At 44.2% G+C, this 27,373-nt stretch overlaps 2 protein-coding genes across 2 annotated transcripts; one reads left to right on the top strand and one right to left on the bottom strand.

Moving 5' to 3' along the window:
- The first annotated feature begins 1,246 nt into the window (after nt 1-1,246).
- On the top strand, nt 1,247-4,262 carry AVP (arginine vasopressin). Its single transcript, XM_077112405.1, has 3 exons — nt 1,247-2,351; nt 3,673-3,874; nt 4,037-4,262. Exons 1-3 carry the CDS (start codon nt 2,232-2,234, stop codon nt 4,213-4,215), a joined length of 501 nt encoding a protein of 166 aa, XP_076968520.1. The 5' UTR covers nt 1,247-2,231; the 3' UTR covers nt 4,216-4,262.
- A 5,877-nt stretch (nt 4,263-10,139) lies between these two features.
- On the bottom strand, nt 10,140-11,014 carry LOC143644011 (oxytocin-neurophysin 1). The gene is made up of 3 exons (XM_077112416.1): nt 10,871-11,014; nt 10,306-10,507; nt 10,140-10,217 (listed from the first exon to the last, which is right to left on the bottom strand). The coding sequence occupies exons 1-3, from the start codon at nt 10,988-10,990 to the stop codon at nt 10,162-10,164; spliced, it is 378 nt and encodes a 125-aa protein (XP_076968531.1). The 5' UTR covers nt 10,991-11,014; the 3' UTR covers nt 10,140-10,161.
- Between the last annotated feature and the right edge of the window lie 16,359 nt (nt 11,015-27,373).

Raw genomic sequence — 27,373 nt, 5'->3', positions numbered from 1 at the left:
TTAGGCAGTGGTCATTCTGACATGTTCATGTTGAGAAGAGGAGTCAACACTAAGGGATAGGGGGATGTAATGAGCTGATAATCTTGGACAGGCTGGTCCCTCTGGGATTAGCTGGCCTAGGAGCCCTCTGGGAATTACAGGTTCCAGGAAAGCAAACTTAGTGCATGAAACATTTATAGAATTTCAGTCCAAGCCCTAGGTGTTCTTAAGAATTAACAGGAGTGATGTTTGTTGTAGCATGGTCTGATTTTAATGATGTATGAGCTAAGGGTGGGAAGAGGGGATGTAAGGATGGGGAGATCTGAAGAGTAGTTTGGGAAAGGATGCGCATTCAGGGGGTGGGGTCTGGAGGGTCCTTGTGGTTACCAGGCAGCAGAGCGGTGAGACTTCTCCCAGCCAGTGCAGGCTCTGGGAAGGTGGGTCTTGGGGGAGTGCCTGGTGTCTGTGTAGAGGTGAGGTCAGGGGTCTGCACGGGAGCCTGGGAGTGGGGGGCGGGTCTTAGACGATGCCCTGCTTGTCAGGATATGGGTGCCGGGCCTGCCCCCAGCCTTCCCTTCATTTTGTCAGGCCGCACAGTTCTCAGATGACACCTCAGACCTGATGTCCAGAGAGGGAGAGCTCCTGATCACACAGCCCGGGTCACCCAGCTCTTCAGGTGCTCACAGAACAGTAGAATGCTAATGTAATAATACTGTTAACTAACTTCCCGAGGGGGCAGGCACTTTTCTAAACACTTTGGTGTGGTTTCAGTCCTCACTACAACCTAGGGAGGAGGATACAGAGAAGGTCGGGAAGTTTCCAGCAGCTGCAGAAGTCAGACTCACACGCAGGCTCACGTGTCCCTGAGGTCACACCTGGCCAGCACTGCCTTGCCGAGGGTCTGCTCAGCTCTGAGGGGATGACCCCAACAAGCCTGGATTCAGGCCCTGACGGGGGACGGGAGATATTTCAAGGGCCCCTCCCTGTGATGGCAGGTTCCTCACTACACTTGGTGGGAAGGGGGCAGCCCCAAACCCAGTGCTTCTTGTCCGATTGCTGCACAGCTCGGAGAGGAGAGCGGAGTCTGCCTGGGGTGGGGCAGAGAGCAGGGCGTGTGCACACATTGAGGACCTGGGGAAGCCAGACGGGGTCCCAGCACCAGAGAGGGATGTTGATGGCATGGGGGGAGGGAGGCTGCCGCCTCTTCAGACCTGCCAGCCGGGGCCCATCTGGGTGCCCCAGTCATGGGCTCCAGGGTGGGGCCCATTTGGCTGTGGTTCACCCCCATCCCAGGCCCCAGCCCCAGAGTCCCCGGGCCCCATGTCCAACCTAGGCCTGAGTGGCACTTGTCTCAGTTCCTTCAGATTGTGGCCCATGGGGAAAGCAGAAAACTTCCTCAGGGTTGGATTCCACTGCTTTCCCACAGCTGCCCTTCCCCTTCCTGCTTGTGCAGGGTGATGCAAGACATGCTAAGAAGCTGTCGCAAAGACCCCAGCCTAGGACCCACGTCCCTGGTCTCTGCTATGTGGGTGCAGGGGAGTGAGGGCTGGGGATGGGGTGGAAGAGTCCCCATTTCTCCCAGAAGCTGGACCCTCATGCCCGGTGGGCCCAGCACCCTCCGATTCCGTGTGTGTGCCTTGGTTCCCTGACTACACCTCTCTGGTCCAGCAGCCTGCAAGCAGGACTCCCCTTTCCTGGTATAGCTGCGAAATAGCCGTGTCCGTGACATCCTGCGTATGTGTCATTCTTTGTCACTTGTCCTCTCACGGGGCTAATCCTCTTGGATCTGGTCCCTATACCCAACTGTCCCCCACCCCACTCCTGGACAGATACCTCTCACCCCCTGACTGTGCTGGGGGAACTAGGCCTGGCGACCCCCAGCCTCCTCCAGGTGGCCAGCAGTGCAGAGACCATCTCCAGGCGACCAAGCCTTTCACTTGTCCTCAGTCCAGAGAGCTGAAGTCACAATCACAGCAGCTCCTGCGCCAGGCTGGGTACTCCTGCTGAATGCAGCCAGAGACCTGCACCCCCTCCTCCTCACCCCTGCACAGACAGGCCCACGTGTGTCCCCAGATGCCTGAATCACTGCTGACGGCTTGGGACCTGGCGGCTTTGGGCTCCTGGGGAGCCACTGGGGAGGGTGGCAGCCACGTCACCTCCAAGGGGACACCTGTGGACATAAATAGGCAGTCAGCCAAGGCAGCACAGCAGAGCCTGTGGAGAGCGCTGCACGCTGTGCCACCCACGCCAGGATGCCCGACACCGCGCTGCCCGTGTGCCTCCTCGGCCTGCTGGCCCTCACCTCTGCGTGCTACTTCCAGAACTGCCCAAGGGGCGGCAAGAGGGCTCTGTCCGACCTGGAGCTGAGACAGGTACAACCTAAGCCCGTTGGGGCTGCCAGGAGTGGCAGTGCCCCTGGGCTGGCATCACAGGGCACGGGCCAGGAGAGGGGAAGTCGTGGGAGAAGGCAGGCTGCAGGGGAAGTGCCCAGCAGGAGAAGGGAGGCTTGGCGTGGCTGGGCAGAGGGGCCGACAGGCTTCCAGGGGCTGGGAGGGGTTTTGGGGTTCGTGGGCACTGGCCCCTTCCGGAGAGGAGAAGCAGGAAAGTGAGAGATGTTTTCCCAGTAACCAGGCTGGGGACTGGGCCATGAAGAAGTAGGTAGTGAGGTCTCCTCTGTGCACGAGGGGACTTGTCTGAAGTCTGGCTAGTAACGGTAGGTCTGTCCTGCCGGCATTCGATGCCTCCTCCACAAAGCTCCAGCCCTCGCCCTGCCCCTCAGAAGGTGTCCATTGCTCTGAGCTCTCCTGATGAGGAGCTACCTCCCACCCAAGCATCCTGCGAGGTGGTTCTGCTGGATACCTAGCCCAATTCTTTCATGCTACATGTCCAGCCAATTTCCTTTTAGCTCATTTTCAGCAGAGCTGAAGGAAACCTGCTCACCACGGGCCATTCTGCCCTGGCCACAGCTGGCTCAATGCGGGGGACTGCTGAACAAATTAGAGCCGGCAGGTGGGCAGGCCCCGGGGCCCAGCCTTTCTCCTGCTCAGCTCCTCTGAGATGGGCCTGAGCCATCTGGGTGCCTGGTGCCCTCCTCAGGTCACCATAGCTGGGTGAGTAGGGGTCAGACTCCCAGCCAGGCCACCAGCTTGGGGAACTGGGGTTGCCCTCGGTCCAGAGGCCTGTCATGAGGGGGGCCGGGTGGGTCCAGTGGGGAGACAGGGAATAGGGAGAAGGTTCTGGATGTGTTCTGGAGGGGACACCCCTCTCTTAGGTCATGGGGTGGGGTTGTTAGGGAGGAAGCTGCAGTAAGGGGGTGAGAAGAGGAAGGTCTGGGTTAAGGGGGGAACAGGTGGGGGGGACATGCCACCGCGGGCCCAGAGCTGAGGAGGAAGGGCCCCCGCACCCTCCTTGTAGCTCCTTCCCCACATACGGTGAAGCCGCTGAGAGATGGTACCGACATGGCTCCTGGGTCACCTGGAGATAAAGGAATTAAGTAGATTTCGAATCCCCGTTTCTGACCCCTTTGGGGCCGAGTGATGCAGAACCCCCAACCACCAAACTCTATCCCCCAGCTCAGACTGGCCGGGGACACCCCAGTCCCCGCCGCTCCACCTGCCCCTCAGGGCCTTCCCCACCGCACCCCCGGCCCCCGGGCCTCGCCCCTCACCCCGCTCCCCCGTGCGGTCCCCGCAGTGCCTCCCCTGCGGCCCCGGGGGCAAAGGGCGCTGCTTCGGGCCCGGCATCTGCTGCGCCGACGAGCTGGGCTGCTTCGTGGGCACGGCCGAGGCGCTGCGCTGCCAGGAGGAGACCTACCTGCCGTCGCCCTGCCAGTCGGGCCAGAAGCCGTGCGGGAGCGGGGGCCGCTGCGCCGCGGCCGGCATCTGCTGCAACGACGGTGCGGGGCCCGGGCGGGCAGCGGCGGGGCCGGGGGGAGGACGCGGGGCGGGGGCCGTCGGGGCTGGCGCGGGGCGGGGCGGGGCGGGGGAAGCGAGGCCGGGGCGTTGCGCCCCCACCGCCGGGGTCCCCGTGCCCGCGGCTCAGCCCGTGCTCTCCGCAGAGAGCTGCGCGACCGCGGCCGAGTGCCGGGAGGGCGCGGACTTTCGTCGTCGCGTCCGCGCCAGCGACCGGAGCAACGCGACTCAGCTGGACGGGCCGAGCGGGGCCTTGCTGCTGCGACTGGTGCAGCTGGCCGGGGTCCCCGAGCCCGCAGAGCCCGCCAAGCCCGACGTCTACTGAGCGGCGGGGGACTGTCCCCGCCCCGGGCGCTCACCGCCGCCCTGCCCTTGCAGCAAGAGAAATAAACCTTTGCAATGCACTGGGCGCCTGCTGTCTCTGTCTCTGGGGGTAGGGAGGGGACAGCAGGGCAGGACGGGGAGGCTCCCTCGGCTGTCCCTAGACTGAAATCCGTGCTCGGACCCACCCAGTGGAGGGCAGACCCCGTAGGGGAGAGGTCATGGCACAGCACGGGGGCTAAACTGCAGGGGGCCCATAGGCCTGGAGGTGAGTTCCTTGACCGGGTGGTCCGGAAAATCCTAAACCAGAACGACAGAAAGAAGCAGACGGAGGGAGGTGGACCTGATAGCAAAACAGGGACAGACAGAAACCACAGATTCCTCATATCTTGATGAACCTTTGGGGTATTCCCACCTTTTGGCTATTGTGAATACCGCTGGAATGAAGATTGGTACAGAAATATCTGTCCAGGTCCCTGCTTTCAGTTCTTTAGGATGTGTACCTACACGTGGGATTGCCAGGACATAGGGTAGTTGTGTGTTTTACTGATTGAGGAGTGAGCTACCTCCTACACAGAGGTCACATTCTGGATGGCAAACCAAGGTCAGTGTCCTGGTTCCTGCCCTCAGGCGGACCCCACAGGCTAGCAGAGACATGCCTGCTCCCAGGATGTGCACCAGGGCCATTCTGCTTCCTTTGGAACTGCGGGCAAGGGCCGCGCTGGGAGCTGGTGCAGGCGGCTCTGCTGCCAGCCACGGAGGGGATGGGGAGTCCAGCCAGAGTACCAAGGGACCCTTCTGTTTCATTTATTTATTAATGATCCTACTGTTTTTAATGAGCTCTTTCCTTGATTCAGTACTCTCCTTGATACTATATTCTTTTAACTGTTTTCTGGAGCTGTGAGAAAGATGCTAAATTACAGCTAAATGCTTCTGTCTGGGCCAGAGTCCTGGCATGGCTCACTTTGCCATTTTGATGACCAGAAATTGTTCCATGCCATCTTCTCACATGTGTGGATGATGTTACCACACCAAGGGTAGAACAGTTTCACAAGTTCCCTCCTCCTACCCCGTTGTCTTACATCCTTTCCCAAACTTCCCTTCCCATCTCTCCAACTGTTCTAGTTTGCTAACTGCCGGAATGCAATATACCAGAAACGGAATGGCTTTTAACAAGGGGAATTTAATGAGTTGCTAGTTTACAGTTCTAAGGCCGAGAAAATGTCCCAGTTAAAACAAGTCTATAGAAATGTCCAATCAAAGGCATCCAGGGAAAGATACCTTGGTTCAAGAAGGCTGAAGAAGTTCAGGGTTTCTCTCTCAGCTGGAAGGGCACATGGTGAACACAGCATCATCTGCTAGCTTTCTCTCCTGGCTTCCGATTTCATGAAGCTCCCGGGAGGCGTTTTCCTTCATCTCCAAAGGTCACTGGCTCGTGGACTCTGCTTCGTGGTGCTGCAGCATTCTCTGCTCTCTCTGAATCTCTCTAAGTCTCCAAAATATTTCCTCTTTTATAGGACTCCAGTAAACCAATCAAGACCCACTCAAATAGGTGGAGACATGTCATCCCCTAATCCAGTTTAACAACCATTCTTGACTAAATCACATCAACCACGGAGATGATGTCATTACAGTTTCAAACATACAGTATTGAATAGAGACTATTCTACCTTTAAGAAATGGGATTTATATTAAAACATGGCTTTTCTTAGGGGGCATACTTCCTTTCAAACCAGCACACCAACTCCAAAACTTCTGTCAACCACTAATCTGATCTTCAGCTCTATAATTTTGCTGTAATTTTGTCATGTCAAGAATGTTATACAAATGGAACCATATAGTATGTAATCTTAGGGAATGGCTTTCATCACTGCACATAACTTCCTTGAGGATAATGCTCCTCTGTGTGTCCACCTGTTATGCAATATCTCATTCTTTTTTATTGATAAGGAGTATTCAGGGTGCAACAGTTTGTTTAGCCATTAAACTATTTCCAGTTCTTGGCTATTACGAGTAAAGCTTCCATGGACACGTTTGTACACCTATTTGTGTATGCACATTTAGGTTCTCCAGGCTAAATTCATAGGAATGTGGTGCTGGATTGTAGGATAAGTGCATGATTAGTTTTTTAAGACTCTGCAAACTTTTTCCGGAGTGGCTGCACCAATTTACATTCCCCCAGCAAGGCAGGAGAGATGCTCTCTGTGCTCATATGCATCAGCATGTGGCCTTTTCATCATTTAAAATTTTTCAGCTGTTCTAATAGGTATGTAGTAATAACTCGTTGTCGTCTCTATTTGGATTTCCCTAATAATTAGCAATATTGAACATGTTTTCGTGTCTCTATTTGCCAAGTGTCCATCCTCCTTAGTGAAATGCCTGTTCATGTCTTTTTCCCATTTTCTAATTCAATTGTTTGGGTTTTTTTTGCTGTTGAGTTTTGAGACTTTTTTATATATTCAAAATACTAATCCTTTGTCGTATTTGTGGGTTCAAGTATTTTCTCTCAGTTGATAGCTTTCTTTCATTTTTTTTTCACAGGATCTTTTGCAGAGAAAATGACTTACATTTTGATGAAGTCCAATTTATCATTTTTTTCTTATAACAATTATGCTTTTGGTGTCATGAATAAGAACTCTTCACCAAGTCCTAGGTCTTGATGATTTTCTCCTGTGCACTTTTCGAAAAGTTTTACAGGTTTACATTTTATAGTTATATCTGGATCCATATTGAGTTAATTTTTGTATAAGGTATGAGGTTTTAGTTCAAAGTTAATTTTTTCTTTTTGCCTTTGATGTCGAGTTGCTTCAGCTCCATTTGTTAAAATGACTTTCCATCCTCCATTGAATTGCTTTTGTAGTATTATCAAAACTCATGTAAGCATATTTGTGTGTGTCTATTTGTGAACTCTCAATCCTGTTCCACTGATGTCTATGTCTGTCTCACCCCCAATACCACGTAGTCGTCATTACAACAGCTGTATAATGAGTAATTCTTAAAATTGGGTAGAATGATTCTTCCCACTTCATTCTCATTTCTCAATATTGTTTTATCTGTTCTATTTTCTTTGCCTTTTCACATCAACTTTATAGTAAATGTCTCAATATCTGCAAAAAATGTCTGCTGGGCTTTTTGTTAATCCTATGTACCAGTTTGTGGAATAGTGTTTCTCCTATGTGCCAGTTTGAAGCTATTATGTACCCCAGAAAAGCCATGTTTTAATCTTGACCCAATCTTGCAGGGACAGCTGTTTCTTCTAGTCCTGATTCAATACTGTAAGGCAGACACTATTTGATTAGATTATCTCCACAGAGATGTGGCACTCAGTTCTGGGTACGCCCTTTGATTAGATGGAAATGTGACTCTGCCCATTCAGGGCACGTCTTGATTACTTTACTGGAATCATTTAAAAGAAGAAACATTCTGGAGAAATCTCAGAGCTGACAGAGATGCTTGGAGATTTAGATGTTTGGAGAACAGCTGGTTCAGAGCTAACAGAGACATGGATACCTGGAGATCCTGGGAGTGCTGATAGAGAGAGTATGATGCCTAGAGATGGGCACAGCCCAACAAATCTCGCCATGTTCCTTCTCATGAGATGATAAGCAAGCCAGAGCCCAGAGTTTTCTGGAGGAGCTAAGTGAATGCCCAAAGAACTTAGAGAGGAAACCACTGGCATCAGAATCTGGAAGCAACAGAACTGGGAACGAGGGCCAGCAGACACAGCTACCTGCCTCCCCAGATCACCCTTCCTTGAGCCAAGATATCTTTCTCTTGATGCCTTAGTTAGGACATATTTATGGCCTTAGAATTGTAAATTTGTAACTTTCTAAATTCCCTTTTTAAAAGGGAATTTAATAATTTAATAATAATTTAATTTCCGTTTCTGGTACATTGAATTTCAGCAGCTTAACAAACTAAAACACCCTTTATATTGATTTGAGGGGAATTGACATCTTTACTATGTTGAGTCCTTCAGTCCATGAACATGGTATGCTTCTCCACTTATTAAAATTTTCTTTGAAATCTTTCCTCAGCATTTTGTAGTTTTCAGCATACAAGTCTTAGACACCTGTATATGCTTTACTTGATTAATACCTGTGTATTTCATTTTGGGGAAGTGCTTCTAAACGAAATTGTGTTTATTATTCTAGTATATAGAATTACAATTGATCTTGTGTTTCCTACTCGGTTATTTCCAGTTCTTTCCCAAGGTTTCCTTTAGCACTCTGAGCATATTGAAGGCAGTCGATTGAAAGGCTTTGTATAGCAATTCCAATGTTTCAGCTTCCTCATGGATACCTTCTGCCAATATATATTTTTCCCTTGGACTCTAGCTCCCTATTTCTTTGTATGCCATGTAACACTTTGTTGTTGTTGTTGAAAACTGAGCATTTGACTTGTAATGTGGCTATTCTGGAGATTATATTCTTCTTCTACCCGAGAGTTTGTTATTATTAATTTAAAGGCTGCAATAACCTGTTTAGTTATTACTCCAAATTTATTTTTGTGAAGACTTTATTCCTTATTGTGCTTCATTACTGAAATCTCTGTTCCATTATCTCAGGGAATAGCCAGTGACCTGGCAGAGATTTCCTTGAATGTGTGTATTCAAGTGTGTGTGTATGTGTGTGTGTGTGTGTGAGACAGAGAGAGAGGGATAGGGATAGGAAAACTACTCTCCCAGTCTGTGCAGCTTGGCTCTAAGATGTGGCGCTCCTTTAAAGATAAGCCAGACTGCCTACAGCTCTGCCTTTGCTTCACTTCTGGCTTGTGGGAGCCCCAAATCTGCCAGACCTCCAAGCCTGGGGTGCTCTCAGGTCTCTTCTGAGCAGGCGTCCGGGTCCTACGTGTGTGCGTTGCACTCCCTCCTCCCCAGGTATAGCCTGCAGTCCTGCTGAGCCCTTATTCCAGCTACACACTTCTTTCTCTGCTTCCTTCCTCCCAGGCCTTTGGTCTGTCATTTGCCCTGCCTGCGGTCCCTCATCCCAGGTGGGCATGGTCAGTTTATGTCTTTATATCTTTTGACATCCCAGATGCCTCCAGAAGGCCTCTCCAGCCTGGGGAGGAGGGTGGCACAAAACAAAATTCAGTCCCTGCTCTAGTCCCTCAGGGAACCACTAGACTAGTCAAAACATACTAGGTACACTTTTTCTTAATATTTCATGCTCTGAAATAATTTCAACCTTCAGGATGGTTGCAAACATAATACCAAAGCCATGTAGCCCAGCCTGCCCCAGCTTGGGCTCCTCTTCTGATTGGACCAGCGACTACCTGCTGCCTGTCTGAGAAGCCACCTCCTGGGAAACTTGAGGGGCCCTCCAACTGCTCCCTCCTCCAGGCACCTGGCACCACAGATCACCTCTCCTCCCTCAACTTCCAGGGCGGCCCACAGGTATGACTCTGGCCTCTTTCCAGTTCTCAGGGTGTCATTCACTCAGCTGACAGCTTCCCCATCCTCTGGTTCCTGTCTGCCCAGCTTTGGCCTCTGTCTCTGTCTGTGGATCCAGTCCTCAGTGTTGTGATGTTATGAATGTTTCTCCTAAGACCAGCCTGCTATAGTCTCCCAGACAAGACTTTAGAGATGGTAATAGGCAGCTGTTTTCACCTTCTTCACTGCCGGGCATGCAGTAATACCCCAGCCCCCAGAGGATTGGGGCGGTGGAGGGCACCCCTTCCATCCCCTCGGGGTAGTGAGGCCTGGGTGCTGCTCCCTTTAGGGGGCTCAGAAGCTGGCCTTTGAATTCCCGCTCTGAATCCCATAAAGCCTGAGACGGGGACCTCGCTGGCCTTGGTCTTTCCCTCCCCAACACCCTCCCCTCTCATTTATGACAGAGATGCAAGCTGATTTGGGGGGGGGGGGGGAATCTGCTTTATTTCATTTTCATAACATCTAAAAGGTTATGGGGAGCGAGGGATACGCTCGACCGTGTCGGGAGTTGATTCCGGCTCAGCGCGTGGAGAAGTCGGCTTCGGGGTCGCAGGCGGGATGGGCGCGGCAGCCGTCTGGAAGGAGAGAGGCCGGGTCAGGGGCCGCCAGCCCCGCGCCCGCCGCCCCAGGCCTCGGCCCCGCCCGCCCCGCCGCGGGGCTCACCCGGGCTGCAGCAGATGCCGGCCGCGGCGCAGCGGCCCCCGCTCCCGCACGGCTTCTGGCCCGACTGGCAGGGCGACGGCAGGTAGGTCTCCTCCTGGCAGCGCAGCGCCTCGGCCGTGCCCACGAAGCAGCCCAGCTCGTCGGCGCAGCAGATGCCGGGCCCGAAGCAGCGCCCTTTGCCCCCGGGGCCGCAGGGGAGGCACTGCGGGGACCGCACGGGGGAGCGGGGTGAGGGGCGAGGCCCGGGGCCGGGGCGGGTCCTCGAGGGCAGCCAGGAGGCCTTGCGGGGCGGGGGCGGCGGCGGGGCCCGGGCAGCGAGTCTGGGGCTCGGGAAGTCCGCGCAGCTCTGGGCTGGGGAAGGGGACGGATCGCCCGGGGACTGCCGGGGCTGGGCCTCCCGGTGCCCGTGGGCCCCACAGCGCCCCAGGGAGGGGGTTCGCAGTCCACCAAACTCTGGTTCCCAGGCCAGGCCCAGGCGCGGGGTCCGGGGCGGGGTGGATGCGCCCCTGTGCCTGGGGCTCCCTCCCGGCCCGACGCGGCGGGATGGGGGCCCAGGGCCGCTCACCTGGCGCACGTCGAGGTCCCGCGCGGCCCTCTTGCCGCCCAGGGGGCAGTTCTGGATGTAGCAGGCCGAGGCCAGCGCCAGGAGGGCGAGCAGGCAGCAGGCGACGCGGGGCGCGGCCATGGTGCGGGCGCGCTGGGTGCGGGGTCCGGCGGCGGCTGCGGTCTCTCCTGCCTGGGCCTTTTTATGCCTGGGGCGGCGCCCGCGGGGCCGCGTGTAAGAGCGTGGCCGCATGCCTGGTCACAGCGGGTCGCTGGGGGTCAGGCCATGTGCGCCCGGCGTGCCCCCTCATTTGCAGGAGCCGGGCGAGGGGTCAAGGTCACCGCGTGGGCTAATGGACCTGGCGCAGATGTCGGGACCGACCGAGGGGGAAGGAAGGAGGAGGCTGGGCTGGACCGGGCCTGCAGGGTGCGACTCCTCTATGGAGCCGGATTCGGGGTACTTCGAGGCGGGGAGGAGGGAGGTAGACACAAGGCCCCCCAGGCTGGAAGAGGATCTGGCAGGATTTTTGTTATTTTGGCTTGATCCACCAGAGGCAGTCCCGACAGTCCCATCTTTCCGTGTGTGTGTGTGTGTGTGTGCGTGTGTGTGTGTGTGTGTGTGTGTTTTGATTAGCTACTTTAAGAGCAACCGTGTATTTTCAGCGTGACAAGGCGTTTGAACAGAATTTTCTTTTTTTTTTTTTAACTTTTTTTATTAATCAAATGTACTAAGAAATGATGATCATACATCTATGTGATGATATTAAGAATTACTGATTGCATATGTAGAATGGAATGATTTCTAAATGTTGTGTTAGTTAATTTTTTTTTAATTAATAAAAAAAAAAAAACTGCAGGTAGGCAGGATAAGATAAATTCCTGTAGAGACCCCTCTCCTTTTCTACATCAGCACATGGCCAACCACTTCCCTTTAAGCCCTATAACAGCCTGTTGGGGGCTCAAACTTTCAGAGGCTACTTGGCTGAGCCCTATGGCCATAAACAAATATAACCTACTTCCTGAAACTTCGGGGCCTTGGCCCTGGTTTGTTCTGTTTCTGCATAATGTTCCTGGAGGCTTGCAGCCTTGTTCTGGCTTTGCACAACACAACCAGTCATTTATTTCATCTGCCTAGCTGTAGTACTAATCTGTGAATGGACATTTATTTTCAACTCAGGATGATCTTTTCCCTAACCTGGGATTTTTAGTAATTTAAATAATATGGTACATCAAGGACAGAAATTTCACTTCCAAGAATAGTACTAAACTTGTCAATGATTTTCAATCGTCCTTCAATGCTTTTTGGAAAATCAACTGAACCATTATGTAAAATTGGCAATTGTCACACAGAGCATGTATTTACAATAGAAAAATCTTATATCTTTCAAAAATGGGCCTTTCTCTACAAAAAAAATAAAAAAACATTTAGGAATCATTCCATTCTACATATATAATCAGTAATTCTTAATATCATCACATAGTTGCATATTCATCATTTCTTAGTACATTTGCATCGATTTAGAAAAAGAAATAAAATGATAATAGAGGAAAAAAAACTATATGTACCATACCCCTTACCCCTCGCTTTCATTTACCACTATTTCAGACTGAATTTATTTTAACATTTGTTCCCCCTACTATTTATTTTTATTCCATAAGTTCTACTCTTCTGTTGATAAAGTAGCTAAAAGGAGCATCAGACATAAGGTTTTCACATTCACAGAGTCTCATTGTGAAAGCCATATCATTGTTCAATCATCATCAAGAAACATGGCTACTGGAACACAGCTCTACATTTTCAGGCAGTTCCCTCCAGCATCTCCACTACATATTGAACAACAAGGTGATATCTACTTAATGCGTAAGAATAACCTCCAGGATAACCTCTCAACTCTGTTTGGAATCTCTCAGCATTGACACTTTGTCTCATTTCACTCTTCCCCCTTTTGGTTGGGAAGATTCTCTCAGTCTCTTGATGTTAATTCTCAGCTCATTCTAGGGTTTTTCTCAGTCCTTTGATGCTGAGTCTCAGCTCATTCCAGGATCTTTGTCCCACGTTGCCAGGAAGGTCCACACCCCTGGGAGTCATGTCCCACGCAGAGAGGGGGAGGGTGGTGAGACTGCTCTTCATATTGGCTGGAGAGAGGGGCCACATCTGAGAAACAAAGGAGGCTCTCTTGGGGGTGACTCTGAGGCCTAAATTTTAAGTAGACTTGACCTATCTTTTGTGGGGTTAAGTTTCAAGTGAACAAACCCCAGGACTGGGGCTCAGCCTATAGCTTTGGTTGTCCACACTGCTTGTGAGAATATCAAGAATTCAACTTGGGGAAGTTGAATTTCTCCCCACTCTCACCATTCCCCGAAGGGGGCTTGCAAATACTTTTCCAGTCACTGATCAAATCATTCCGGGATTCATCGGGGGATCACTCTGGACAAACCAACAAAATCTCATGTGCTACCTGAGATTCCAAGTACTTATGACATTCATTCAAACTATCTACATGAGTTATATTAGGAAATGCTCTAGTCAAAATCTAAATTTTGTAACAAATAAACATTTTTTGCTTTAGTCTCACATATAAGGTGACATTTTAAAGTATTAGTTATCATCTATTTTCAGCACCCTGCAATAATGACATTCCTTTGTTCTTCCTCATGCCAAAACATTTTTAAAATTTGTACATTGTACATTTCACTATTATTATACACTCTAGGCATTCCGAGACTATACCATCTCGATCTTTACCATCTATCTTTCTTTCTGATTTCATTTATGTCCCCAGCCCTCCTCCCTCTATCATTCTCACATGCAGCTTCATTCAGTGTTTTAACGTAATTCCATTACAGTTAGGTAGTATTGTGCTGTCCATTTCTGAGTTTTTGTATCTAGTCCTGTTGCACAATCTGTATCCCTTCAGCTCCAATTACCCACTATCTTACCCTATTTCTATCTCCTGATGGTCTCTGTTACCAATGACATATTCCAATGAACAGAATTTTCAAATGTAATGTTTTTATTAGAGACGTTGTAGATTTACAGAAATATCACACAGTAAATGCAGCTCGTATATACTCCCTACTAGTAATAGTGGTATGTTTGTGTGGTATGTTTGTTATAGTTGATGACAAAATATTGTTATAATTGTATTATTAACTATAGTCCATGGTTTACGTTAGGGCTTACTGTGTGGTACAATCCTTTGTGTGACTTTTTTTTTTATCCATGGGTTTTTTTGTGTGCTTTTTTAAAAAAAATTATTTTATTTTGTATTATTGAACCAAAACAACATACAGACATAAACATTCCTAACATACAAACATTCTATGCATGGTGTACAATCAGTGGCTCACAATATCATCACATAGTTATATGTTCATCACCATGATCATTTTTTAGAACATTTGCATCACTCCAGAAAAATAAACAAAAAGAAAAAACTCACACATAACATACCTCTTATCCCTCCCTCTCATTGACCACTAGTATTTCCATCTACTCAATAGATTTTTTTTTTTTAACATGGGCAGGCACCAGGAACTGAATCTGGGTCTCTGGCATGGCAGGCTGGAACTCTGCCTGCTGAGCCACCATGGCCCTATTCAGTAGATTTTAACCTTTGTTCCCCCTATTTTTTTTTTCTTACTCCTTACCACTCCCTTTCATTGTTCACTAATATTTCAGTCTACTTAATTTATTTTAACATTTCTTCCCCCTATTATTTATTTATTTTAATCCATATTTTTTTACTCATCTGTTCATACCCTTCATAAAAGAAGCATCAGACACAAGGTTTTCACAATTACATAGTCACATTGTGAAAGTTATATCATTATACAATCATCTTCAAGAAACATGGCTACTGGAACACAGCTCTACAGTTTCAGGCACTTTCCTCCAACCTCTCTAATACACCTTAAATTAAAAAGGGGATATCTATAAAATGTGTAAGAAAAACCTCCAGGATAACCTCTCGACTCTGTTTGAAATCTCTCAGCCACTGACACTTTATTTCATCTCATTTTTCTCTTCCCCCTTTCAGTTGAGAAGGTTTTCTCAATCCCTTGATGCTGAATCATTCTAGGATTTCTCTCTCATGTTGCCAACGAAGTTTACAGCCCTGGGGGTTATGTCCCACGTAGAGAGGGGGAGGGCAGTGAGTTTTCTTACTGGGTTGGCTGAGACAGAGATAGGCCACATCTGAGCAATGAAAGAGCAATGAAAGAGGTTCTCTGGGGGTGACTCTTAGGCCTAATTTTAAGTCGGCTTAGTCTATCCTTTGCGGGGATAAGTTTCATACGAACAAACCCCAAGATTGAGGGCTCGGCCTATTGCTTTGGTTGTCCCCACTGCTTATGAGAATATCAGAAATTCTCCAAATGGGGAAGTTAAAATTTCCCCCTTTCTCGCTATTCCCCCAAGGGGACTTTGCGAATACTTCTTTATCCACTGTTCAAATCAATCTGGGATTTATCGGGGTATCACTCTGGACAAACTTACAAAATGTCATGCCCAATTCAAGATCCCATGTACTTATGGTGTTCAATTAAACTGTCCATATAAGTTATATTAGGAAATGCACTAGTCAAAATATAAATTTTGTTTTGTGTGACTTTAAAAATTTTTTTTATTCTTGTAACTTATGTACAACCTAAAATTTCTCTTTTAACCATATTCAAATATAATTCAGTGATGTTAATTATGTTTACACAGCTGTGCTTACCATCACCATCATCCGTTACCAAAACTGCTCCATGACCAAGACAGAAATTCTGTACCATTTAAGCATCCCCATTTCCTACCTCTGCCCCAGCCCCTGTATTCCAATTTCTCACTCTATGCATTTGTTATTCTAATAAGTTCATATTAGTGAGCTCACACAGTTTTTGTCCTTTCGTCTGGCTTATTTTTTTAATGTAATTTTATTGAGATATTTTCACAGCCCAGAAACCATCTGAAGTGTGCAACGCTGGTTCACAGTATCATCATGTGGCTGTGCATACAGCCCCATGATCAAATTTAGAATATTTTCATTACTCCAGAAAGAAAAAATAAAAATAAAACCCTAATCTCCCCAATATTCCTATTCCCCCCCCCCCATTTTATTGGCCAATGGTGGCGGTGTGGTACATTTGCTACTATTGATGAAAAAGTATTAAATGTTACTATTGGGTGTGCTGGTGGTTTAGTTGCTTTCATGCAGGGGACCCGGGTTCGATTCTTGGACCATGCAAAAAGAAAAGTTCCTGTTAACTATAGTCTATAGTTTGCAGTAGGACTTTTTCCCCCACACACCCCTTCCCCCATTATTAATTCCTTATAATAGTGTTGTGTATGGGTTCATGATAGAACCTTTAAATATTTGTACAGTTAATCATGGACATTGTCCACCACAAGACTCACTGTTATTCGTTCCCATGTTTTGAACTCCAGCTTCCCTACTGGTGACAAAGATGCCTCTAAGCCTCCCCTTTCCACCTCACTCACACACCATTCAGCACTGTTAGTTATTTGCACGCTAACGTGCTACCATCACCTCCGTCCATTTCCAAATATTTAAGTTCACCCTAGTTAAATATTCTGCACATATTAAGCGACCGCTCCCCATTCTTGAACCTCATTCTATATCCTGGTAATGTATATTCTATATTTTATGTCTGTGAGTTTACATATTATCATTTGTTCATGTCAGTGAGATCATGCAATATTTGTCCTTTTGTACCCTGGCGTATTTCACTTAACATAATGTCCTCAAGATTCAGCCATGTCGTTGTGTGCTTCAGGATTTCATTCGTGAATATTCTTGCTGGTAATATTCCATCGCATGCATATACCACACTTTGTTTATCCATTCATCTGTTGATGGGCACTTGGATTGTTTCCATCATTTCGCCATTGTGAACAATGCTGCAGTGAACACTGGTGTACAGATGTGTTTGCATCCCTGCTTTCAGATCTCCCAGGTTTATCCGAGGAGCAGGATTCCTGGGTTGTAAGACAGCTGTATACTTAGCTTCCTGAGGAACCGCCAAACCGTCCTCCACAGCGGCTGTACCATTTTACATTCCCACAGCTGTGAATAAACGTTCCATTTTCTCCACATCCTCTCCAACACTTGTAGTTTCTCCTGCTTGTTTTTTAGTGTCATTGTAGTAAGTGTGAGATGCTCTCATTGTGGTTTTGATTTGCATTTCCCTAAAAAAACGAGTGAAGCTGAGCATCTTTTCATATGCCATTCATATCTTTACATATGTCATCTGTATTTCTGCTTTGGAGAAATGTCAATTCATATCCTTTGCCCATTTTTTAATTGGTTGTTTGTCTTTTTATTGTTGAGCTCTGGGATTTCTTTATATGTACTGGGTATCAAACCCTTATCAGATATGTGGTTTCCACCTATTTTCTCCCATTGAGTTGCTTGCCTTTTTACCCTTTTGACAAAGCCCTGAGAAGCACTGAAGTACTCAATTTTGAGGAATTCCCAATTATTTATTTTTCTCTTCTGTTGCTTGTGTTTTGGGTGTGAAGTCTGAGAAACTACCGCCTATCACTAGATCTTGAAGCTGTTTCCCCACACTTTCTTCTAGGAGTTTTATGGTACTGGTTCTTATATTTAGGTCTTAGATCCATTTTGAGTTAATTTTTTTTTCAATTTTATTGAGGTATATTCACACACACACAAACCACCTGAAGTATACAATCACTGGCTCACAGTATCATCACATAGTTGTGCATACATTCCAATGACCAATGTTAGAACATTACTCCAGAACAGAAATAAGAATTAGAAAAAAAAAAATCCTCCCATACCCCTTATCCCCCCTATTGTTGACCCATTATATTGATGTAGTACATTTGTCACTGTCGATGAAAGGATATTAAAACATTACTGCTAACTATAGACCACAGCTTTCAATAGCTGCTTTTTCTCATATACCCCTCTATTATTTTTTTTACATTTAAAAAAATAAAAAGTGGTTCATGCAAGAACTTATCTACATACATGACTTTAAATAATCGCTTTCAATCAAATTCATCTGCAATCTTTGACTATTTCTTATAATCCCAAGAATGCGCCACCATCACCACTTTTCACCCCCAGCATTTAAGTACAACGTTGTTAATAATTCTGGACATATTAGGGAACCCCTCCCCGTTCTCTAGCTTCTGTCCATCTCTAGGTACCCCATATTCTCTATTGTTCCCATGCACTTCTTTATTTTATTACAAATATACCCATAGACTAGGTAAAGGGGATATCAGTCACAAGGTTTTCATAATCACACATTCACAAGTTAAAAGCTATCTAGCTACCCAGTCATCATCAAAAATCAAGGCTACTGGGCTGCCGTTCAGCAATTTCAGGGATTCCCCTCTGGAAGCTCCAATATACTAGAAACTAAAAAGAAGCATCTTATATAATGATTCAGTAGTGATAAGCATTTGTTAACTCTTAACTTCTCTATTACGTCTCCTGTCTCTCATGTGAGCCATCTCTCAATCTTCTCCAGGTTTTTGGGCAATGACCATTCTAACTTCTTCATGCTAAAAGGGGTGTTGACATTTTGGGATAGAGGAATGCAACTGGTTCATATTCTTGGAGACACTGATACCTCTGGGTTTCAGGGCTTATCTGGGATAGGAACAATCTGGAGATTTTAAGTTTCTGAACAAATAAACTTAAGTAAAACTTTTGTAGAGTCTTCAGTAGAGCCCAGGGTCTTTAGGGTCTTTGGGAATATTGTGGGTTGGGGCTGGTCATTCCGTAGCAATTTGCAATATCTGGCTGAGGCTTACATAAGAGTAGCCTCCAGAATGACCTCTTGAGTCTATTTGAAATTTCTTAGCCACTAAAACTTTATTTTGTTTCATTTATTTTCCCCATTTTGGTCAAGAAAGCATTCTCAGTCCCACAATGCCAGGGCCAGGCTCATCCCTGGAAGTCATGTCCCACCTTGCCAGGGAGACTTGCATCCCTGAGTGTGATATCCCACACAGAGGGGAGGATAATGAGTTTATTTGTAGAGTTTGGCTTAGAGAGAGGAAGTCCACATCTGAGCAACAAAAAAGGTTCTCTGGGGGTGACACTTAGACATAATTATAGGAAGGCTTAGCTTCATCATTAGTGGAATAAGCTTCATAAGGGCAAACCTCAAGAGGGCCTGGCTTATTAAATTGAGAGTCCTAATACTTGAGAGAATATCAGGAATTTCCCACATGGGGAAGTTTAATACTATTTTTTCCCCCAGTCCCTCCAGGAATTTTGAAAATACTTTTTAATTTTATGCCCCAAATACTCTGGAAGGTATTACATTAAGCTATACAGCATAACAAGATCTCGTCCCCTACTCTAGGCTCCAGGAATTAAGGATGTTTAACCAGATAGGTTGATTTTTGATTTGCATTTCTTTAATAGCTAATGAAGATGAGCATCTTTTCATATGCTTTTTAGCCATTTATATTTCCTCTTTGGAAAAATATCTATTCATATATTTTGCCCATTTTAAAATTGAGCTGTTTGTTGTTGAGTTATAGGATTTCTTTATATATACAGGATATTAAATCCTTCTCAGATATATGGTTTTAAGTTACCCTTTCCCATTGAATTGGCTGCCTCTTCATCTTTTTGATAAAGTCCTTTGAAGCACAGAAGTTTTCAACCTTGAGGAGTCTTGAGGAGTTCCCATTCATCTCTTTTCTCTTTCATTGCTTGTGCACGGAACCCTGGGATAGTATCCAATGTGCCTGTGAGCACACTGACTTGTTGAAAAGATCACTCAGACCCCTGGACTGTGGGAAAGTAAGAACCAGAATAAAGATGTAAAACTGTCAGGCAGGGAAGAGGGCCAAGGAGGAGGTGCCCGTGGTGGTTATTGTTCCATGTTATAAGCTCTGGGAAATTCTGTCTCTTGCATATTTGATCAGATAGTGACATCTTTCTGTATATAAACTCCAACTGCTCTTTTAGGGACCTTGCAGTTTGCACATATTTGTTTTGTATCACGGCAGTAAATATTTGCAAGAAATCCCACTCACCGGCTTTCCCAGGTAAAATGTTATGGTAAACATGCATAATTTGCAGTCTGCAGTTTTTTATGTAACATCGAATAGGTGTACTTTTATGAATACATTTGATTTTATGAATTACATTTATCATGTAATTTTTATAAAATTTATCCACCCAGTATATGTTGATACAGGTCTGCTTTTGGTCTCCTCTTTGCCTAACCTCCTCCTATTAATTACTGAATTATTTGGTACTATTAATTACTGAATTATTTGGTACGTAGAGCCCCTGGGAACACTGGGAGGTGTACATGTATTGTCAAACTGGTATGTTCCTTGAGGAGTAACAAAGATTCCACAGCTTTTCTAGGGTGTGCCCTGGCAGATTCTTTTTTAGTACAATACAAAATTCTCTTTAAAAAATGTAGCCCAGGCCACTTATAATTAAATCTTATTTAAAAAATTTTTTTTAATTTTTAAATTTTACATGGGCAGGCACCGGGAATCGAACCTGGGTTCTCTGGCATGCCAGGCAAGCATTCTTGCCTGCTGAGCCACCGTGGCCCACCCCTCATTTCGTTTTGATGGTGCTTCTAAACTAGCATTGATGCATTAAAGCAGTTTGGTCTTACGTTTAGATTTACTTCAATGAGTAACTTGGTTGGTTACCTGGAGTTTTTAATTCTGTGGTAGGTACATTGGGTAAGTGGCCCCTTTGTGCAGCCTGTTGGGTTATGCAGTGTTTGACAATAAGAGTCCCCATCATCTTTGGTCTCACAAGAACACGAGTACTGTGTTTATTGTAACGCATACAGTACTTACCACTGTGCAGTCCAACACTTTTTTTTCATAAATGTTGGTAGTGTTAGTCCAAGTACTTCAATTGTAGCTTGTTTAATATTTGTGAAGACCTGTCTCATGACTTTCTAAATGGCTAGTCATTGTTAAAAACCTATTTCTGTGTTTTGAGGGGTGGGATAGAAACACTAAGTGACAATTTGAGAAAGGCATTCGCTTCCAGATTCTGAGATATGTGGGAAAATACTGTTGCAGTGAAACTCTTGATCATTTACTGTAGCAAGTAACCAATAGTGTATCAAAATCAAACTGTACAGACTAATAAATCTTTCCCACAGAATTAGGTTTTCTAACCTCTTGCTCTTGTGCATTGTATGTTTTTTCACTCATGCTATTTAATTTACATCGATCTCTGATACTTTATGTCCCCACATAAGTAGTTTGTCCTTTTTGGTGGACATTATGGTAACCCCCAGTAAAAGAAGCCTGTCTATATAAGATTGGAACAGATAAGCATTTTTGTGGGTCACTTTGCAATAGTGGGTTAATGTCTTTCAGGTTGGATTCTTTCTGAAATGTCCATCTTCACAGATGAAAACCTCACAGACTACATTACATGAATTAGAGGTTTTATACATTCTGTGTGTTTGTAATACAAAACACTGCTATAATGTTGGAATAAAGTAGCTAACAGGTGTACTTAAAGCTTGTTCATGTAGCATTAAAACTTTAGATTTGTGTATTTATGTGGCACCTATATTGGCCAGTTTATTTCTGTTTATTATTTCTTGTTCTTTGAGTTGTAATAGTCTTTCTGTGCATTGGATTGTCGTCTTAATTTGATCAGAATATGGATACACATGAATTTCCTGAATATAACTTTCAAAAACTAATATTGTTTGATTTGTATTTGTAACCTTTTGTAGTGTTTGAAAAAATGTAACAGCCTTTTTTCCCTACAAAAAAAAGTCAATTGAACTTATAGTATACCTGGTTTCCAAATATTTTCTCTCACAATGTCATTCATATTTTTTTTAGAATGTCATTCATTTTTGTGGCTGAATAATATTCCACTGTGTGAATATACCTGTGTTAGTTAGATTCAGTTGTCAACTTGGCCAGGTGAGCATACCTAGTTTTGTTGCTGCCAATGGTAGGTGAACCTCATCTGTTGCTAATTACATCTGCAGTCGGCTAGGAGGCGTGTCTGCTGCAATGAGTGACGTTTGACTTAATTGGCTGGTGTTTAAATGAGAGAACGCAATGTAGCACAGCCTAAGCAGCTCGGCATTCCTCATCTCAGCACTTGCAGCTCAGCCCAAGTCTTTGGAGATGCAGAAAGAATTCACCCCGGGGAAAGTTGTTGGAACCCAGGGGCCTGGAGAGAAGACCAGCAGAGACCGTCCTGTGCCTTCCACGTAAGAAAGAACCTCAGTGGAAAGTTAGCTGCCTTTCCTCTGAAGAATTAACAAAATAAATCCCCTTTAATTAAAAGCCAATCCATCTCTGGTGTGTTGCATTCCGGGAGCTAGCAAACCAGAACAATACCACAAATTGTTTATCCATTCATTTGTTGATGGACACTTGGGTTGCCTCTGCCTTTTGGCAACTGTGTATAATACCTGTCTGGCCATGGGTGTGCAAATCTCTGTTTGATTACCTATTTTCAATTCTTTGTGGCATATACCTAGAAATGGGATTGCCAGGTCATATGGTAATTCTACATTTAACTTTTAGAGGAATTGCCAAACTGTTTCTCAAAGTGGCTGCATCATTTAGTATTTAGTCTTTTGTGTAAGGCTTCTTTCATTCAGGATGTTCAAAATTCATCTGCAATGTTATGTGAATCAGTACTTCTCCCTTTTTTATTACCACCATATGAATACATCAGAATTGGTCTATCCATTCTTCTGTGACACCTGAGTTGTAGCCAATTTTTTTGGCTGTGATAAATAGGCTACTCTGAATATTCTTATACTAGTCTTTTTTGAAGACTTTTTTTTGGTGTATTTTTTTAATTTAAGTAAACAAACAATACACTTAGAACCACCAAAAATGGATATTAGTTAGCTTACCCATAGGCATATTTAAATAAAGTATCCATATAATCATTGTAAAACCTGTGTCTGCACAGTTAGGTCCATAAACCAATTTAAAATTAAGGCAACAAGGAAAAAAAGCTACAAATTCAGATAGCAGAGTTCTCAAATTCTAAACATTAAAGGCTAACAGATACCGTTTGATCAGCTGTCAAAATTGTGAATGTTCTCAAAATATCAAGTAGAAAGTTCTTACTAATACTGCATTGCTATAGTAATGACCTATGTTACTAAATATTTTCCTGATTTCAGGAAAATATGAAGATGCAAATATTTTTACAATTAACATATGAAAATCTTAACACCTAAAATGGATATCTTAGTTTATCCATAGGCATATTAAAAATAAATATCTAAGCAATCATCATAAAGCCTGTTTTTACAATGTTCCATAAACTAATTTAAAATTAAAGCAAGAAAAAGAAAAATCTATAGATACAGATACCAGTTTCTTAAATTCTAAATATTAAACACTATCTTAAATACCATTTGATTAACTATCAAAACTGTGTGTTGTTCTTAAAATATCAAGTAAAAAGTTATAAATATCAACTTTGCTATAATAGTGAGCTATGTTACTAAATATTTTCAGGTTTTTTTATTTCAGGAATTTATTTTACCTAACATTATGATAGCTGCCTATAGTTTTTTTAAAACTGTTTTTTTTGTTGTTGTTGTAAAATATAACATATATATATATCTACAAAGAAAAGAAAGAAAAAAGCAATAATTTTCAAAGCATACTTCAACAAGCAGCTACAGAACAGGTCTTGGAATTTGTCACAGGCTACCATCCCTCAACTCAGATTTTTCCTTCTAGCTGCTCAAAACAGTGGTGGCTTAATCAGAGTCATAATAACGGAATCATACAGTATCTATCCTTTTGCGTCTGACTTATTTCACTCAGCATTATGTCCTCAAGGTTCACCTGTGTTGTCATGTGCTTCAGGACATAATTTTTGCATGATGTTCCAGTTTATCCAGTCCTCTGTTGATGGGCACCTGGGTTGTTTCCATCTCTTGGCTATTGTGAATAGTGCCACTATGAACATCAGTGTGCAAATGGCTGTTTGTGTGTCACTGCTTTCAGCTCTTCTGGGTATATACTGAGTATTGGTATTGCCGGGTCATAGAGCAACTCAGTATTTAGTTTTCTGAGGAATCGCCAACTGATTTCCACAGCGGCTAAACCATCTTACATTCCCACCAATAGTGAATAAGTGTTCCAATTTCTCCACATCCTCTCCAACATTTGTAGTTTCCTGTTGGTTTAATAGCAGCCATTCTTATAAGTGTGAGGTGATATTTCATTGTCATCTTAATTTGCATCTCCCTTATAGCCATTGAAGATGAGCAGCTCTTCATGTGCTTTATAGCCATTTGTATTTGCTCTTCAGAAAAGGGCCTGCTCATTTCTTCTGCCCATTTTATAATGGGGTTGTTTGTTCTTTTGTTGTTGAGCTGTATAATTTCTTTATGTACACAGGATAGCAAGCCTTTATCTGATATGTTGTTTCCAAATATTCCCTCCCATTGAGTTGGATGCCTCTTCACCTTCTTAACAAAGTACTTGAGGCTCAGAAGGTCTTGAGTCTAAGGAGTTCCCATTTGTCTGTTTTTCCTTTCACAGCTTGTGCTTTAGGTATAAAATTTAAGAAGCTACCTCCTATTTCAGATCTTAAAGATGTTTCCCTAATTTTTTTTTCTAGGAGTTTTATGGTACTGTCTCTTACATTTAAGTCTTTGATTCATTTCAAATTAACTTTTGCACAGGGTACACGGTAGGGGTCCTCTTTCTTTTGGCTGTTGAAATCCAGTTCTCCCATGCCCATTTATTGAAAAAACTATTCTGTCCAATTCAGTGGATTTGGGGCCCTTATTTGAAGATCAAATGTCCTTAAATTTGGTGGTCAATCTCTGCGCTCGCAATACTATCCCACTGGTCAGTCCTTCTGTCTTTGTACCAGCACCATGCTGTTCTGAACACCGTGGCTTTATAGTAAGATTTAAAGCCAGCAAGTGACAGACCTCCCAGTTTGCTCTTCTTTTTTAGCATATCTTTAGCGATTTGGGGTCTCTTTCCCTTCCATATAAATTTGATAACCAGCTTTTCCAAGTCTTCAAAGTAGATTGTTGGGATTTTTATTGGTATTGCATTGAATCTGTAGATCAGTTTGGGTAGAATTGACATCTTGCTGCTATTCAACCTTTCTATCCATGAGCAAGAATATTTTTCCATTATGTACATCAGTTTTTATTTCTTTTAGCAATTTTTCATAATTTTCTGTGTTTGAGTCCTTGACATCCCTGGCTAGGCTTATTCCTGGATGCCTAATTCTTCTGGCCGCTATTCTGAATGGATTGTTTTCCTTTCTTGTGTCCCAGTATGTGATCTATCCTGGAGAACATTCCATGTGCACTACAGAAGAACATATATCCTGGTGTTTTTCGGTGTAATGATCTATATATGTCTATGAAAGCTAATTCGTCTATTCCATTGTTTACGTTCTTTATTTCCTGTTAATCCTCTGTGTCGTTGTTCTATCTGTAACAGAGGGTAGTATGTTGAAGTCTCCCAGTATTACTGTTGATACGTCTATAGTTCCTTTCAGGTTTTCCAATATGTGCCTCATGTACTTGGGAGCTCCTTGATTGGGAGCATTCACATTTATGGTTGTTGTTTCTTCCTGATGAATTATCCCTTTTATTAATATATAGTGTCCTTCTTTGTCTCTTATGACGTCTTTACATTTAAAGTCTATTTTTTCTGATATTAGTATAACTACTCCTGCTTTCTTTTGGTTACAGCTTGCATAGAAGATCTTTTTCCATCCTTTCACTTTCAATTTAACTGTGTCCTTGAGTCTAAGATCCATTTCTTGTAAACAACATATAGATGGATTGTGTTTTTTGGCCCATTCTGTCAGTCTGTATCTTTTAATTGGTGAGTTTAGTCCATTAACATTCAAAGTAATCACTGTTAAAGCAGTTCTTGACTCTACCATCTTGTCTTTTAGTTTTTACTTGTCAGCTCTGTATATTATTTTCCTTCTCTCTCTCTCTCTTTTCCTTTAAATTACCTTTACTCATGTTCTTCAATCCTGTGCCCTCCTCCAGACCTCCTTCTCCTGTTTTTTTATCAGCTGACAGGGCAGTATTTCTTTTTTTTTTTTTTTTATTAATTAACGGAAAAAAAGAAATTAACCCAACATTTAGAAATCATACCATTCTACATATGCAATCAGTAATTCTTAACATCATCACATAGATGCATGATCATCGTTTCTTAGTACATTTACATCGATTTAGAAGAACTAGCAACACAACAGAAAAAGATATAGAATGTTAATATAGAGAAAAAAATGAAAGTAATAATAATAGTAAAAAAAACAAAAACAAAAACCTATAGCTCAGATGCAGCTTCATTCAGTGTTTTAACATGATTACTCTACAATTAGGTATTATTGTGCTGTCCATTTTTGAGTTTTTGTATCTAGTCCTGTTGCACAGTCTGTTTCCCTTCAGCTCCAATTACCCATTATCTTACCCTGTTTCTAACTCCTGCTGGACTCTGTTACCAATGACATATTTCAAGTTTATTCTCGAATGTCCGTTCACATCAGTGGGACCATACAGTATTTGTCCTTTAGTTTTTGGCTAGACTCACTCAGCATAATGTTCTCTAGGTCCATCCATGTTATTACATGCTTCATAAGTTTATTCTGTCTTAAAGCTGCATAATATTCCATCGTATGTATATACCACAGTTTGTTTAGCCACTCGTCTGTTGATGGACATTTTGGCTGTTTCCATCTCTTTGCAATTGTAAATAATGCTGCTATAAACATTGGTGTGCAAATGTCCGTTTGTGTCTTTGCCCTTAAATCCTTTGAGTAGATACCTAGCAATGGTATTGCTGGGTCATATGGCAATTCTATATTCAGCTTTTTGAGGAACCGCCACACTGCCTTCCACAGTGGTTGCACCATTTGACATTCCCACCAACAGTGGATAAGTGTGCCTCTTTCTCCGCATCCTCTCCAGCACTTGTCATTTTCTGTTTTGTTGATAATGGCCATTCTGGTGGGTGTGAGATGATATCTCATTGTGGTTTTGATTTGCATTTCTCTAATGGCCAGGGACATTGAGCATCTCTTCATGTGCCTTTTGGCCATTTGTATTTCCTCTTCTGATAGGTGTCTGTTCAAGTCTTTTTCCCATTTTGTAATTGGGTTGGCTGTCTTTTTGTTGTTGAGTTGAACAATCTCTTTATAAATTCTGGATACTAGCCCTTTATCTGATATGTCGTTTCCAAATATTGTCTCCCATTGTGTAGGCTGTCTTTCTACTTTCTTGATGAAGTTCTTTGATGCACAAAAGTGTTTAATTTTGAGGAGCTCCCATTTATTTATTTCCTTCTTCAGTGCTCTTGCTTTAGGTTTAAGGTCCATAAAACCGCCTCCAATTGTAAGTTTCATAAGATATCTCCCAACATTTTCCTCTAACTGTTTTATGGTCTTAGACCTAATGTTTAGATCTTTGATCCATTTTGAGTTAACTTTTGTATAGGGTGTGAGATATGGGTCTTCTTTCATTCTTTTGCATATGGATATCCAGTTCTCTA

Source organism: Tamandua tetradactyla, chromosome 1 (genome assembly GCF_023851605.1).
Source record: "Tamandua tetradactyla isolate mTamTet1 chromosome 1, mTamTet1.pri, whole genome shotgun sequence".
NCBI lineage: Eukaryota > Metazoa > Chordata > Mammalia > Pilosa > Myrmecophagidae > Tamandua > Tamandua tetradactyla.
The sequence above is the reverse complement of the archived record's forward strand: the minus strand, read 5'-3'. Positions and strand labels throughout refer to the sequence as shown.